General features: G+C 40.8%; 1 protein-coding gene across 1 annotated transcript; it reads left to right on the top strand.

The window, feature by feature from the left end:
* Window positions 1–3,138: 3,138 nt before the first annotated feature.
* Window positions 3,139–14,772, top strand: cpeb1b (cytoplasmic polyadenylation element binding protein 1b; the record flags this gene model as incomplete). Its single annotated transcript, XM_083992838.1, has 12 exons — window positions 3,139–3,153; window positions 3,386–3,557; window positions 5,937–6,158; window positions 7,457–7,686; window positions 7,827–8,082; window positions 8,222–8,335; window positions 8,611–8,715; window positions 9,343–9,479; window positions 11,166–11,364; window positions 11,617–11,711; window positions 12,221–12,301; window positions 13,328–14,772. 12 exons carry the CDS (start codon window positions 3,139–3,141, stop codon window positions 13,436–13,438), a joined length of 1,737 nt encoding a protein of 578 aa, XP_083848964.1. The 3' UTR covers window positions 13,439–14,772.
* Between the last annotated feature and the right edge of the window lie 1,810 nt (window positions 14,773–16,582).

Raw genomic sequence — 16,582 nt, 5'->3', positions numbered from 1 at the left:
AGAATCACCGTTTGCTCTTCATAGGAAAACGGGTCAACGTCACTTTCACAAAGAATATCTGGATTGACATGAAATCAATATAGTGTGAAGATGTGGATGCTATGAATTAGAAGACGGAACATTTCATTTTCTCTGTTTTCATGTGCAGACACAAGCCAGTGTCAGATACAAACCTAAAAATATATATCCCCTATTTAAATATATATCCCCTATTTATTATTTGTATATGTGGTATTTTTCTCATGAGTTATACAGTATGCCATGTTCTGTGTAAAACACAAAATATACTTTATTAGGCATCCTCCCCGGCTGAGGCGGCTCATTGTAGTTAGGGATAAACATTTTACTAAAGGAAATTAGACGGCTTCTTCTACAAAATGAAAACAGTCATCAAATAAACTGTTTATTTAAGGCTTAGATAAGCATCAGACATCATAAGACAAGTGGTTGTTATTCTAAGGAAGATGTTTGCACTTATTCTAACAGAGATAATATGAAAAACATCTAAATGGATGAAGCCCTATGTGTCTAGAGCTCAAGACTTCTCTCTTTCTCTATCAAGATATTTCATGGGTAGCTTGGAGTGTTTAAATATGGCTGAAATAAAACATGGCTTCTCTCCGTCGACCACAAAGGCCTGGAGATTGTTTTCTTTGATGCAGGTCTTTGGCGTCCTCTGCTGGCCAAACACCTACATGACCGGTGGGAGAGAAGCAGCTGGAGAAGGCCGGTGACCGACCCCTGGAGGAAATCTAGCTACATCCTCATACTCACAGCAAAGTCTAAGACCAACTCTCATGTGACCTCTAAATCTCTGAGGTATGTTTTTAAAAAAAGAGAAATTAACAACTAGTTATATGTGCAAATATATAAACAAGGATGAAATAATGGCTCAAACAAAAGTTCTGCTGCTGGTGATGAACAACATGAGGCACATGACTTTGGTGCCACATTGATGGTGAAAAATCATAAAACCGGGGGTATAGCTCATGGGTTGAGCAGGCACCCCATATGCAGAGGCTACAGTCCTTGCTGCAGTCGGCCCTGGTTCGAACCCCGAATCTGGTGGCCCTTTGCTGCTGCTTTGAGAGATAGAAATATCTCTCAACTTCTGTCAATTAAAGGCAAAAAGCCAAAAAAATATACTACATTTTTTTTTTTATAAAATCCAAGTCATCTGTATCACTTGTATAATTTTGTCTGCAAGACTGAGCGATACCAAATAATGAGAATAAATGAATAAAGTGAGGTCACATATCGAATGCTCTTGTGATTGGTTCCAGCTACTCAAAACGGACCATTTGCTGCTTTACATTTTAATTAGCCTATTTTAAAAAATGTTCTCAATGTTTAATAACTTTAAGGGCTGAACAGTTAATTGGCCAAAACACACATAATCCAAATCTAGGTTACAACCCAAATAAAACTCAAATCAATGGCACACTGATGTAGGCACTTTTTGGTCTATTTTACTGATTTTGTTTTAAATGTAATGACAACTTGCATATACGTAGGTGCGACATTCTCTTGGACCTGGGGATTAATAAAATCTGAATAACGAAAGTGAAAGATCAGCATATGACCACCTATACCATCTCTGATGTGCTGTTGCCCTGAACCCCTCACTGAAGCTGCTCAGTGGCTAACAGCATCCAGGTGTCTGATTGTTTCCTTCATGGAATCAGGTCGTGTCACAGATGTCAAGATTTCTTCTGCAAACAAGACTGAAATGCAGGAGCAGAAGAAGAACAGAGATAAGACACGAGAAAACACAGGCAGTCACACAACCACACAGACAAATCATCAGAATAATGACAAACATGTTTGTATAATATGGTGCAAAGCACAGTGAGAACTGTTACCACCCTAACATTAATGTTTTAAACCTGTAACATTATTTTACTGTATGTTATTTTATTATATTATTTTCTTCTTCTTCTTTTTTCTCTCATAAAAGACTTCATAGTGACTCCACAGTTATCAGGGTGCAGCACTATACTAGCTCTCCAAATGTTTATACACCACTTCTGAATCAAAGGGCCATATCTCAGTTTTGTATATTGATTCAAATAAATCATTGATCTTGTATGTAATTCAGTGTGGTTTATTCATTTATTATTCTGTTTATTTGTTTATTCGTATCCCTATTAGCTGCAGCATGCAGCTGGTTATCAGCTCAGTTAAGAATGATTGAAGAGCCTTCACTAATGTGAACAAATAATATGTTTTCATATTTTGATAATAATATAGTCAGGAAAAACAGTATACTTGCATATTATGATAATGTAGTGTATTATTGTGTGTTTTGTGGGGCATCTCATCCCAGAATACACTGGGCAGGAAATCTTGAGGACCATTATGAGTCCAGATGTAAAATTAACCAGTCAGGGAACAAACAACTGCAGGGTAGTGCACGTTCAAAAAGCAGGCTAATTTCAAAATAGTAGCTACAAAGAGTGAGTCTTTTAAGAGTGATGTATTCATTAGTAAACAACACTGGCAGGTGGCAAAGAATATGGGACAAATTTTAATTATTTTGTAAATTCCAATCAGGTCTCATGGAATATATAGGCTATTTATTGATTGAGTAGGCTATGTTTTGTAAAAATGTATCTGAATTTAATAATGTAGTGTACAAGTAAAAAGTCCTGCATATTTGCAATTTTTGTGAATTTAACTGGAGTAGTTACGTAGCAGAAAATTCAAATACACAAGTAGAGTAGGTAGGAGTACACGTATACTAAACTACAAATGCTTTAATATCGCAGTTTAGTAGCCTAATGTACTTTAAATTCTACTTCTATAATCTAAATAAATAAATAAATATTATGTCCATTCAGATGACAAAATGAATATACCCTAATTTAACGACCTAAATGGGTAAAGTGGCCTGTTTCTATGTATTGTTTACATAACCTCAGTTACACTCTCCAACGGCACGAGACTTTTATTTTTGCGGTCTTCCTCTTTGATGCGGTGCACGTGAAGGGACGGAGGCCCTCGAGGAGCACTCATTCGTCGAGCGCACGTTTACTAAATTGAGACTAATTAGCAGGCTAGCAAACTTCATAAATATGACCTTTTATTTTAGCCAGCGGCAATTATTGTGACATTTGTCATAGGCTGGCAGTTAGCACAATGGCGTTTTCCCTGGTGAGTGAAAAACCCAAATTAAATTGGTGAACAGTAGTTTTCTACGTTACCAGTTCTAACCTCTCTCTCTTTTGACCTTTGGTGCCACGCAACTACCGCCGACGTCTGTTTGTGGCGTTGACAACTAAAATAATTCACCCAAAACTGTTGAGAAATGCTTTTAATTTTGTCCCAAGCTGTCGGTGGACCTGCAGCCACGCACACCGGGTTAACTTCTCCTCTTTTCCTGCAGAGACACGACCCCCGTAGGCCTGAGACCCCGGACTCCGACTCCCCGGCCCTGTCCACCTGCAGCAACGCAGACATCTTCCGCAGGATGAACACCATGCTGGGCAACGCTCTGGATTTCACCGGTGTGTGCACCACACCCAACAACACAAAGGGAAAACCAGACCTCCTGTGTGGTAAAGTGTCATTTGTGTTTTTTTTGTCCAGCTCGATGCACGAGCTAATAAGTGAGACGTGGAGCTTTATCACACTATGGAGTTGGGTAATCAGTGTGAATTAACTGCAGCAGTTTAACGGAAAGTTAACACGACAAAGAGTATTGATAAGCAACAACATTATCAGAAAACATGGCTGGAGTGGCTGAAAGAAGTGCGGACCAAGGATTACCCAATATCTAGTCATTGCGTCAGTGGCATGCGTCTGGTAAAGAAGCAACTCGAAGCAAATGCACAGACTAAACTGTAACATGCGGTTGCGTAATAGTTTTGAGAGACTCGAGGTCAATAGGAGTAATTCACACCTCTGGTTGCCAAGGAGGTGGTCGACTTGGCTGCAAATCAAGGTCCCTGCTTCTGTACCAACACTGCTGGTGTACCACAAACACTAACAGTCTCAACAGGTTTCAGGAATACTAAGATTAATTCCTCCTGAGCCTCATCTTTACAACAATCTATAGATTTGTTGCAAAAAGTTTGTACTTTGCATTTAAATTGGATTTTCCATTTTAGTATATTGCCACATTGCCAAGGAACAGTTTTGGTTGAAAAATACTTAAACACTTTTTGTTCATCCAAAGGAAATCAGCTAAATATTCTCATAATCATACTTTAATCTTATCGTATATTGCTATGTGTGAATCAGCCTAGAAATGTCCCCCAAGGTTTAGGTTGATCCAGTTTCCTCGAAACATCAGATTCCCAGGAAGGTCGGGGCAGATGGGACATCAGTACCTTAATTAGAGATTAAGTAATTTGTCACTTCATTGAACAAGAAATAATCACAGTAATCTGATTAATTTCAGCAATTCAAGTGGGAAAAAATGGTGATATGGTGCCTATTATTGATGCTAGCCTCTCAAATGAGGGCATACGTTTTGGACTGTTTGTCAAGCAAAACCAGGCGCCATGTTTTTTGTGTTTCTTAACATTTTTGTTGTTGTAGCTATACATTTAAATTGGGGAAATGAAATTACCCTGACTGCAAGGAACAATACCATGGATTAATTTTTTTTATTTTTATAAGTGTCCTTTCACTTTCTCAGCCAGAATTGCCATCTGTTAAACCTCCTTCACCTTGTCATTATCTCTCGAGTGCCAGCAGCTGATTCATGGTGCATCGCCTTCTGCAGCATTGCAGCAATTCTAAGTGTTCCCTTTTTTTTTTTACCCGAGGAGTGAGATTTGCCAACATTTAGGCTCAGCACCCTCCCTGCGTCCTTTCCTTGAATTCTTAATTTACTAAGGACGTGTCTGCAATGCATTTGAGTATCAGGCTTATTTTAGGCAATGTGTAAGTTGTACTATAATTCTCTGCTCTGTTAGACATGAGCAGCAGCACAGATATTATGTAACTTAAATGAAAAGTAAATTGGATCTTGACGCACACTGAGCTAAACTTCTGTTCTGGCCCCCCTGCCCCATCCACCCCAGCTTGGTGTTGCTGAATCAGGGCTGTTGCTGGAAGCTTTCCAGACCTGGAGAGGGCAGGGAGGAGCTGGCGGTGCAAATCGCTACGTCCTCAACATCTGATCAGTCAGCTGTTTGTGCTACGCCGAGGCTTTGCTTGCCTCTTTCTTCGCTGTGTATGTGTTTTTGTGCAAAAAATCAGGAGAATTCACCAGCCTGTGAGTACAGTGGTTTTCTTAAAATGAAATTATCACAGCATCCTCAAGCCTGAAGTACTTTTTTAGTTCAAGTCTGCTGAGTCATTTGCTCCCATCTCCCATGCTGCCTCCCACCATGCCGCTGTAGCTCTGCCCCTCGCCTCCCCCTCCCTCCCTGCCTCTGTCAGCTCGCTCGGGGAAACAAGGCTAGACACAGTGTAAGCAGCAGCGGTAACAGCGGCAGCAGCGGTGGCTGTCTTCCCACCGACTCGGAGACGTGCTGTGCCTACCAGAGAGGGGAGTACTTCTATCAACAAGCCAATAGCTCCGACAGGAATTTTTCATTACACAGTTGTTAGGCAAGGAAGCAGGGAGGTGGGGGGTGGTGGTGGTGGGGGGCTGATGTCATTAGCAGGGGTGTGCGAGTGCATCAGCAGCCATGTCACATGCTGCTAGGTGGGTCAGTGATGCGGACGGAGATGCATGGCAGTTGCACCGGGCACAGAAGCAGGTTAGCTCCCCCGTCAGCCAGGGTAGGGGGAGATGTGGTGATGAGGGAAGTTTTTTTTTTTTTTAATTTTTAGTCGTATTTTTCTTCTCACAAACGGTTCCGTGTGACAAAATCTTTCTGCTGTTTTCTATGTAACACAGACTGAACGGTTATCTAACACTTCCTCTCTCCTCTTCTTTTTTTTTTTTGCTAAATCTCTGAACTGGATCTCGGACCTAAAAGAGTCAGAGCTGGCTGCAGTGGGCAGCAGGAGGATGCTCTTCCCCAACTGTGGTGGCATGCCCGGCTCCCAGGAGATGCCGACATCCAGGGGCCCACCGGGTGTCACAGACCTGGGCCTGGGCCTCCAGTCCCTCCGTCTGTCCAGCTGGGACAGACCCTGGAGCAGCCAGGAGACAGACACGCATCCCTCCCCCTCGCAGCTTCAGACCAGCTCACCCTCCAGTAAGTACCAGGCCTCTTTTTTTTTGTTTGTTTACCTCAATGTATTTAGGATTTGCAGCAAAACCGACAACCTGGTCTCCTGTGTATTGGTTGGTGGTGGTAACCGTTTTCCCACAAGTTTATTTGCGCTCTCATGACTCCCTTGATTTGAACATGATGGTCCATATTGTTACATCTGTGAGGTTATGTGCCTTAATTTGTACAGCCCTCGTTTATATTGAAATGTGATGGCTGGTTATTAACAGTAGTGTGTCTGAGTGTGGGAACAGGCTGTAGCGTCACTAGGGAGGATGATGTGGCACTTTTGCTTTGCTGCATCTGTAGCAATCTAGCAAGCACAAAAAACAAATCTAGTGAAGCCACTTTTTTTTTTTTACTAACCCATAATCGGCTTGAGCTATAGGCTGGGTCTAAATATTTACCTATATTACCTGTTGATCACACAGATGGTTGTTTTTCTGGCTGAGGTTACTGGTATGGTCAGAAAACTAGATAAACATAGCCCCACATACTGGCTTGCCATGCGTGAACTTAGACCAAATAAGTGCTGACATAAGAGCTGTCCGACAATTTTGACATGAGCATCATCATCGACTAAAACTGTGCCCCATTTTGTCCTGACCCATTTGTAGAGCTATAGTTTTATCGCTTCATGTCCAAACTGACCTGGCATAACTTCATTTAGAGCTTTCTAAACTGGGCCCGCTACAAAGTGGGGCAGAGCTTCAAATGCGGCCTACAGCTGAATGATCCCCTCAGAGCCTCATGTTCACCGTCACAGGCCACACTGTACATATCTGTCACTGTTGCCAGCTGACTCACTTGCTTATCAAGAGGAAAGAAGACGCTGATTAATGCATAAGGAATTGCTGCTTAGCTGACACTGGGCTTTGCTTGGGAAAAGTGTCGTTGGATCAGTTGACCTCTGGTAAATTTTGCTGTGTAGCCCCTGTAACAAGATTGGGTTTCAAACGGCAGGCAGGTTACACAGCATCACATGTGAAAGTAAAAATGCCTCAGTTACAGCTTATTAGGTTGCCGTTATTTTGACTAGCCAAAGCTAGTTCCCTTTTGTTTTGCCGATGAGGTGTGGAACACATTCAGAGGAAAGGTGTCAAATTTTAGAAACTTGAAATTGCAGTGCAGCTCCTGACCAACTGATTTGCTACAGGAAACAACATAAACCTCCCTCAGCTCTGTCAAATATAAACAAGCTGTGAGGGTAATATTGCTGTAGCTACTGTGAAATTGCTTTCAGTCATTTCATTTATACTGTAAACATTGTTCTGTTTCTACAGTGCTAGGTATTATGAACAGTCCCTTCAGCAGCATCCTTGGAAAGCCCCCAGGCTACCTGCCCCCTGACTCCATGAGCATGACTGCTGACTTCCTGGAGAAGTTCCCTGGCATGGCTCGCACAGCAAACCGTCTGGACTCGGGCTCCTTTATGGACTCTCGCTCCAGCAGTCCTGAAGACTCGGAGACCAGTGGCTTCAGCTCTGGTTCAGACCACCTCTGTGACATGCTGGTAAGGCACATGATGATTGGGGTGGGGAATGGTACAGTGGATAGTCCAGATCTTGAAACAACAAATAAATGGCAGTGACGAAATGGTAAGACAAAGACAAAAAACTGACTAACAGGTATTTACATGTCCTTTCTCTTCAGTCGACTTTGCGGATTTCCCCTCCCTTGCCTTATCTTGCGTCAAACGTGCATAAAGATCTGCTGCGACTGGGCTCCCGTCTGGATCCCCAGGACTCCAGCTCCCCCCTGACTCCACCATCGAGTGCCAGCCCCTCCTCCTCAGCCATTTCCCGCCGCTGGCGTACTGGCTCTCCATGGCCCGGTGCAGATGTTCTTGACCAGTCGGATGACACATTCAGCATTGAGAGGGAGGCCCGCCTGCACAGGCAGGCTGCTGGTAATTCTGAAACATTTCTAATTTATCACTGCGCTACCCTCGTGGTAAATGTTTTAAAGCTCAGTTTGAACGGTGTGCATAATAGTGGTGCTTTCTGCGAATAGAAGTGACCTGTTCTTGGCTCTTCTTGACCCATCAGCTGTGAATGAGGCTACATTCACCTGGAGCGGTCAGCTCCCTCCCAGAAACAACAAGGACCCTCTGTACTCCTGTAAGGTCTTTCTTGGTGGCGTGCCCTGGGACATCACAGAAGGTAACTGCTGCGCCAAAATGCTGTCTGCTTTAATTTCACATTGCCAGATGCATATCTGTTGGCCCAAATGTTACAGTGCAGTGGCTTTTTACAGTTGAAACACAATGGGGATATAGAGGAGGCAGGAATTGGAATAAATACAGAATACACATGCACTTTGGATTTTTAGACCTAGTTTCACAATATTTCATCTCGACATGTCAGACAAGGCAGGACTGAATTTAGTGAAACAATGTCTGAACAACAGTCTGATCTCTCCCTCATCCCTCATTCAGCTGGTTTGATCAACACCTTCAGTGGCTATGGGCCTCTGACTGTGGAATGGCCGGGTAAGGATGGAAAGCACCCTCGGTGCCCTCCCAAAGGTAATGTGGCCAAAGGTAACAAATTTGGTAGGCAATTTTTTTTCTCTACGGGGTTTCAGGGTAGCACTGTGGTGAACACATGGTATGCTGGTGAGTTTGTTAGTGGGAGTTTTAGATACTTATGATGGTGATTCTGGGCATTCTTGGACCATGGTGCTAGAAGAAGGGAGTAAATGGCAGTTTTATTAGGTTTAGGTTGAACTAGTTTGGAGTCAGCACTGTTCATTTAAGACTACTTGGTGTTGGTCAGCAAATGTCCTGTTGTGTGTTTGTGGTTTGATTTGTGGCCTCTGCCCCTCTTTGGTATTTCAGCTCTCCATGTCTGTGGCCACATACTGCCTGGATGCAAGAATGAAAGTTGTAAATTATGTCCAAGGCTGTAACTATTGTGCATAAATGATCAAAAATGTATCCAAGGCACTTCTGTCTATGCCGTCCATTTCTTGCCTTAGACCTTGTGACTCCATTAAAGATATTTACCTTCATGGCACACTTGATAGTGTGTATATAGTAAGTAAGTAGTTGCCAAACAGACTTTCAATTTAGGCAGCAGACTCTACATAACTGACACCATAATACTGTGGAGGCCACATTTGTTTTTTGTTTTTGATATTCTAAAGTATTTTTCTGTATGCTTTGAAGGCTATGTTTACCTGGTGTTTGAGAATGAGAAGTCTGTCCGGGCACTGCTCCATGCCTGCTCCCAGGACCCGTTTCACCCCGAGGACAAACTGGAGTACTACTTCAAGATGTCCAGCCGCAGAATGCGATGCAAGGATGTGAGTAAAACAAACAAGGCACATAACTATGTATTGTAATATAAGACATTACAATTAAGTACAGTGACAGTCCAAAAATTAGTCCTTTTAATCTAATGCCATGTCGCACTGTGGTAAACAGTTGATTGGCTTCTTGTATGATTGCAAACTTTTGCTTAATTTATTGTAGAGCTAATGTTGGATTGCATCACTGCAGGCTGTGCTTCTATCTACAGCTTCATAGCAAAAGCACTGGATACATTTACACTATGGCACATACAGTTTAATCTGAAGGTTTCTGCTCTTTGACTTCCTGTGGCTCACATGAGGTGCTCCCTGATTTTGTACAGGTTAGACTGGTAGTGGGTATCAAGCTGAAGTGATCTTGGGACACAGCAAACTGTGTCTGTAGCTCCAAGAATGAAGCTGCACGTGACTGAAAACTGTTCAAACTTCACGAAGTGTGTGTGTGATACTGGTATTTCATTTAGTCTGGCCAAGTCCAGTCTATAAAACATTTCAGTTGGTCAGTGTTGGTGAATTTTTTGTCTCATTGAGCATTTCTGTCTTTAGTAGTTACTATGGTTACAAGTGTTACTCTGGTCTGCAGTAATTCACTCACAGGTTAGCATTCCCCAGTGTTTGAATAGAGCTGGTCTAGAATAGTTTCTGCTAACCTATTGCAGCTAGTAACGGATGATTCACGAGTTTCACTTGTGCACTAAAATATTTCAGTGTCTGGTTTAGTTTGAGGAGATGGTTTATTCTCTGGACCACAGACAATAATGTTAACAATTACTCAGTCCCTCTGATGAGCCCACTGAGTAAAAGTAACATTAACTTTACCTCCACATCTACAACACATGAAGGTGACATTAGCCTACCTTTTTATAAATGGTGTCATGCTGCCTGGGTTTTTTTCTTAGCTTGTCTCAGCAGTTTTTGTTTCCACTCTTTTGACCAAATTGATCCACAATCCACTGAGAATTTGTTAATTCCAAGGATGGGTCAGATTACATTACCAACGGCAGAACTTTTCAATGGTATTTCTTACACTAAGAAATGCCCTGAAAAACCAAGGAGCTTAATCATGTAAAGATTGTGGACAAAATGGTCAGGAGCTACTTTTTGTGATTCCAAAGATACATACAGGTTGAAATGAAACATGTCAATCTGTCTCTACATCAGTTCAGTATTCATTTGAAAAATATAATGCCTTTTTGTCATTTTTAAAGGTTATGTTTTAGTTGCTAATCAAACGCTAATCTTCTTTACTAATCTTGTTTAATCATTTAAACTCTAATGTGATCAGAGGATAATTAATTTAGCTGATTAATTAGCATAAACCTTACAATTAATCAGCCATTTATCAGAGTATTTTCAGGGATCAAGTTTTCTAGTTAGACAGAACTATTACTCGAATAATATCAATAATACCTGAGTTTATAGCATAAATCATTCTTGATTTTATGTGCAACCCCCTAACCCAGTTTTAGAATATTTTGACAGTTAAATAAAGGGGAGAGGTCCTTTATATCTAGTATAAATCACAGGTAAAATAAAACATTTGAGTTGAATCAACAAATTTTAATACCATGGCCCAATCCTAACTCATCCTAGTTCAGGTCTTCATTAAAAGTGAAAGCAAACGAGGCTCAGTAAGTATTGTCAGAGTCGGACTCTTGTGTTTTGTTCCTGCTGCTACAGGTGCAGGTGATCCCCTGGGTGATCTCCGACAGCAACTATGTGCGCTGCCCCGCCCAGCGTTTGGACCCCAGTAAGACGGTGTTTGTCGGTGCGCTGCATGGCATGTTGAATGCTGAAGCTCTGGCCAGCATCATGAACGACCTGTTCGGAGGCGTCATGTACGCTGGCATTGACACGGACAAGCACAAGTATCCCATAGGTGAGACTGGAGTGTTGAGCAGATTTTTTTATTTATTTATTTTTTTCCCTGTGATGTGTGTGTGTGTATATAATGGCAAGAATTCAAGTTCATTGATATTGTCATTGCCTCAATTCAATGTTCATTTGATCAAGTTATCTAGTTGTACTCCTCTTTTTTTAAAGGTGACGTGGTACTTGTTTTACATAAACCTACTGTTTATCTGATTATATGGGAAAAAATAATAATTTTGACCTAACTTTTCTTGTACAGGCTCTGGACGTGTCACTTTTAACAATCAGCGCAGTTACCTGAAGGCTGTGTGTGCAGCATTTGTGGAGATTAAAACACCCAAGTTTACAAAGAAGGTAAGAAACTCTATAATTAGTTTTTGTACTCTCTATAATTAATCTGCTGCTTTGAGTGACTGTGATTAAATGTCTTCACTGGAAACTGTACAGGTGCTCAGCTGTCTTAAATCTTTTTATTTTATTTTTTTATGTAAGACACTGGTGCTTCATCAGCAGGTTCTCACTTGCAGAAATGGAACTTTTTTTTTTTACTGCATTTGCATCACACTAGTTTTTTATTCTTATTTTTTTTTTTAAATAAAACAAAAAAATGCATATTTAAAACCTTCACTAAAGCTTTATATTGGCAAAGCAGATCCCCAGATCTGTGTTGTACAATGAGGAAACTAACATTAAAATTGTTGTGTTGCCCTCTGTCCTCATGGTTTAATGGATAGTTGAAGTTGAGTTTTCTTTTTGCTGATTTATTTTGCAGAATGTAGGTAAAATGTGATGCCTTTTTAGTTGGAAATGTAGCTACTTGCTGTGATAACTGTAAACTGAGCACAGTGGCTCTTTGCCCCCAGGTCCAGATTGACCCCTACCTGGAAGACTCCATGTGTCAAGTTTGCCTTCGCCAACCTGGACCTTTCTTCTGCAGAGACCAGGTCAGTGGGAACTTTAACTTGCTCACAGCAGGGCTTCATAATAGTAAGGGGAGGGGGGGTGTCAGAGCAGAAATGCCTGTCTTGCTTCTGACCAGAGTGATTATGGCTCCCAGAGGTAGAGTGTTTGTGTATTTGTCCTAAAGAAACAAATTAGTTTTGGGCCCTAGCAAAACACTTTATTGGATTAGAGCAATTATAAATGTTCCATCAAAGATGTGGATTCTGTAATTCAGTAATTCATCCAAGTATTTGTTCTGGCAGCAACATTTAGGCATGGTAATTTTTCTGAGGCGTCCTGTTCTCTTTTTTTCCATTGGTGTCCATTGTACAATTGACTGAAAAAACAGAGCAGCGCTGTCACTTCCCTCCTAAAGCAACATTTTGTTCTGATTATCTGATGGTTATTTTAGTGTAAACATTTGGTCTGAATTGGTCATTAAAAGCATACTTAGCTGCTGCTGTTTTGAACTCATTGCGCTACAGTAGTTACATTAATTGAATTGAGAATTAAAGTGAATGCAGCATGCAAGTGTAAACGATCACCCGTCAGGACAGATGATTAGTCAGTTAATTATTGTCATGATTCATTGACTTTTATTCAATATCCTGGTCATGCTAAGAGGTTTGTCCTGTCCTACCAGGCTTCACATCTGCCAACATGTGTAATACACTTCAGGAAACTGGTTGTCCAGTCACTAACAGCTTTATATTGTAGATGCTCTAATCCATTAGTATCTGTTTTTAATATTGTTTGATAAAATATGGAGCCCCCTGTAAGTTTGCCCCCCCCTTCATACTAAATGGGGTTTTGTCAACCATCAGGTTGATGTTGAACTTTTAAAGTCAATAGTCAGTTATCCATCATTAGTATATTATATAAAAATACTTGCAGCAAAACTTGACATGTTAGATTAATCACAGAACATTAACATTTAATCCCTTGACGGCTCTAGTTTAAACAAAATGAGAAGAGTCTGTCAGTGAAAGTTACCTGCACCTCACTCCACTCTGTCTTCTGCCCCCCAGGCCTGCTTCAAGTACTACTGCCGCTCCTGCTGGCACTGGCAGCACTCCATGGACATCTTGAGCAACCATCGGCCCCTCATGCGCAACCAGAAGAACAGAGACTCCAGCTAAAGCAGAATGACCCAAACGCTCTGAAGGGTCAGAGGAAGACCCCCGCTACGGGGCCAGGCTGCCCGCCAAGGAGAGCACGTGTGCCAGACACCCCTCAGCACGAGGGTACCATGGCACTCCACCAGGCACTGGGGATATATCACTGTAGAAAATGTTCACTTTTGCACTTCGCTACATTTTTGCTGTTGTTCACAGTGGCACTATGCACAGTGACCTTATTGGGAGAGACAGGGGGCCCTTCACACTTATGCATTTTCCCAGACTCGTGGCCAGACAGAAAGATGGGAGTCAGCCTAAGGTTAAGAAGTGGATGAAAATGCCATTTCTTTTTTTTTTCTTTTTTTTTTGTTTACATGTGTTGCATAGTGAAGAGCAATCACGCAAGTCTCATTGCCGTTCATTGGCAAATGCCATACAGTGCCTTTAAATTTTTATTTTTTTCCCCTCCTCCCTCCCTCCCCCACCCCCAGTTGGCATCTGTTTTTCCTGTGCAAGCCAACTGGTGTTTCTTACTTTTGGGAGTTGAATGTTGGGCTTCATTTAACCAGTCGCATTTCAGACATTTTTACGCAGTTTTTTACTAATTTGTACACAAACGGTTTTAAGTCATGACATGAAAATTTTGAACAGAATTCTACCAGGCGGCTGTTTATGGGAAAACCCCCCCTAATTATTTTTATTTTTTTTTTCGTTTTTTCTCATTAAATTTTTCTGTGGCTATTTTTCTTTTTTAATTTGCCCTCCCAAATTTCAACTGAATGGGCACAAAATGTTGGAGATACAACTTTAACTTGCTTTGTTGGTCCAGTTATATTAAATGTATGTAACAATAGTACTGGATATACTTCAACTGGTAATCTGTCATTTCTCAAGCATCTGATGGATCCTGTTGAGACTAGACTAGAGAGAATGAACATTTGACTGTACATAGTTTTGATTTTTGCACTTTTTAATTTGCACGTGTGGAGAGGTGGCAGTGGTTTTTAATCACTTTTGTACATCAGCAGGGGGACACGCCTATGTTAAAACAGCTGCTTGTTTCCTGTTGAATGTAAGAACTTCCACTTAGCTGATGATAAATTAATCTATCAATCGATCAGCTTGAGTAGACCCCAGTAAATGATTCCATGCTTTCTTATCCCATTTTGCCTTCCTGTTCCAGTTGGACATAAATGCATAATAAGCTGTGTGCCAAAGACTAAATGTCTTTTCTTTATCCATTAGGTTTGTCATGCTGAGCTTGTTGTCCCTTAGCCCAGCTGCTTTTTAGAGTTTTGAAAGTCTACCTCATTGTGGTCTGCCAAGTTTGCTGCTACTTACAGTTGTGGAGTATGTTCAGATTGGGCACAATAAAGGTGTTTAAGCATTACTCGCTGTGTCTGGACTCATGATTACCCTGATTTACCCTAGCTGTTTTTTGTTGTTTTTTTAATTGTCTAAACCAGACAGTGTTGGTTAATGGTGATTTCACATACGGTACTTCTGTCAAACTTAATCTTTGCGTCCCTGATAAAATGTCCAGAGAAACTGGTGTTGCATTCCCTCAATGGGTTGACAATAGTCTGAAGTTTACTGCTTCAGCTTATTTATTAAAAAGGGTGCTTAACCTGTCGGATGTTGAGGAGCTAATCCTACAAAAGAGCTCTACCATACTGAGATATGTGACTTTTACTTGAGGTCTTCACTCCTCCCTGTGAAGGAACTGACTACAACTTGTAACTGGCATGATTGTGATGTTGAACCCATTTGACCAACTATTTAAAAAAAAAAAAAAAAAAATCTGGTCATTTCCTTTTTGATTTGTCTGTTTATCAGTCATTAAGTCTTAAAACAACAAATTGTTGCAGTTTAATCAATCAGTTGACTATTTCCAACAATTTGAATTCAAAAACTTTGATTTTGGAAAATTGATTAAGCTTTTCTTTGTCGTTGAACATAGTAAACAGTGTTTCAAATGGAGGTTGAACAAATGAATGGCAGTGAAGATGTTGCCTTGTTGGAAATGTGAATTTCAAGCTTGAACTGATTGTTTGGTGTGTCCTGACAGAAAATAAGACTATTAATTAGTAATGAAATGATCTCAGGTTTCATGGTGACAACCAGGGCTAATGGTGTCTTAGAGCTTAACTTAAATCTTCCTCATCTCTAGGCTTTAATCCAAGGTTGAATTTGGAGCCTGATGTAGAGTACTCAGTGATGTCACTGAAGTCATGTGTGCAATTTGTATTTAACAGTGATTATACTCTAACTTTTTTATGAGAAGGAAGAAGTGTCTCCTAGTACAATGGTACAAAAAACAAAAAAACACATCAGTGATCTTCATAGCCACTATCTCCTGACACTTGAAATTTACAACTCCATTTACATTGCTTTGCTAATGTAAATAGAGAGTTTTTGATGATTAATTGATTATGTGTTTGAACCTTTAGCAAATCTTTGTGTAATTTGGCAATGCAACACCTAAACTGATGTATTTAAATTGCTTTATTTTAAAATTACATTGGAAATTTTTACTATGCAGATAAAATGACGATAGCAGCAGGCTCATCCTGCTGCTAGCTCAGACGCCCCACCAGCAGTGTTTATCAGCTCCTCAAATATTTATTCAAAAACTGACAAATTTTGTTTACACTCGGCCTGCATGATACACTACTCACAAAAAGTTAGGGATGTTTGGCTTTTGGATTAAATTTCAGAATGCACCTAAAATGCACTATAACCTTTACAGGTGAACTTAATTTAAACTTCTCTAAACTTTTGAATGCACATGTCCAGTTGTTGAATGTTTCAGTCCTTATTGAATAACATGTAAAAATCACAAGCACCGTCTGACTAAATGTTCTAGTTCAATGACCATTTGTATCCAGTGCTCTTCTCTCTCCTCTCCACCATGTTCAAGTTTTGACATGAGACCAAGAAAACACTTTGATCAAATTGATCAAGTTGAGACATTGAGATGTTTATTGTGCTATAGCCACCACTGTTGTTAGCTTTTGTTTGAGATAAAGAAATGACCACTGCATCCTTAAAGCAGAAGTAAGTGGTCCGGTCGTTTTCGCTAATGCTGCGTTCCAGGCAGGCTTTTGAAATCGTAAATTACAGCTTCAAGTCACAACTTACGACTTTGTAGCGTTCCAGGCAACC

Source organism: Trachurus trachurus, assembly GCF_905171665.1.
Source record: "Trachurus trachurus genome assembly, chromosome: 3".
NCBI classification, from domain to species: Eukaryota; Metazoa; Chordata; class Actinopteri; order Carangiformes; family Carangidae; genus Trachurus; species Trachurus trachurus.
The sequence above is the reverse complement of the archived record's forward strand: the minus strand, read 5'-3'. Positions and strand labels throughout refer to the sequence as shown.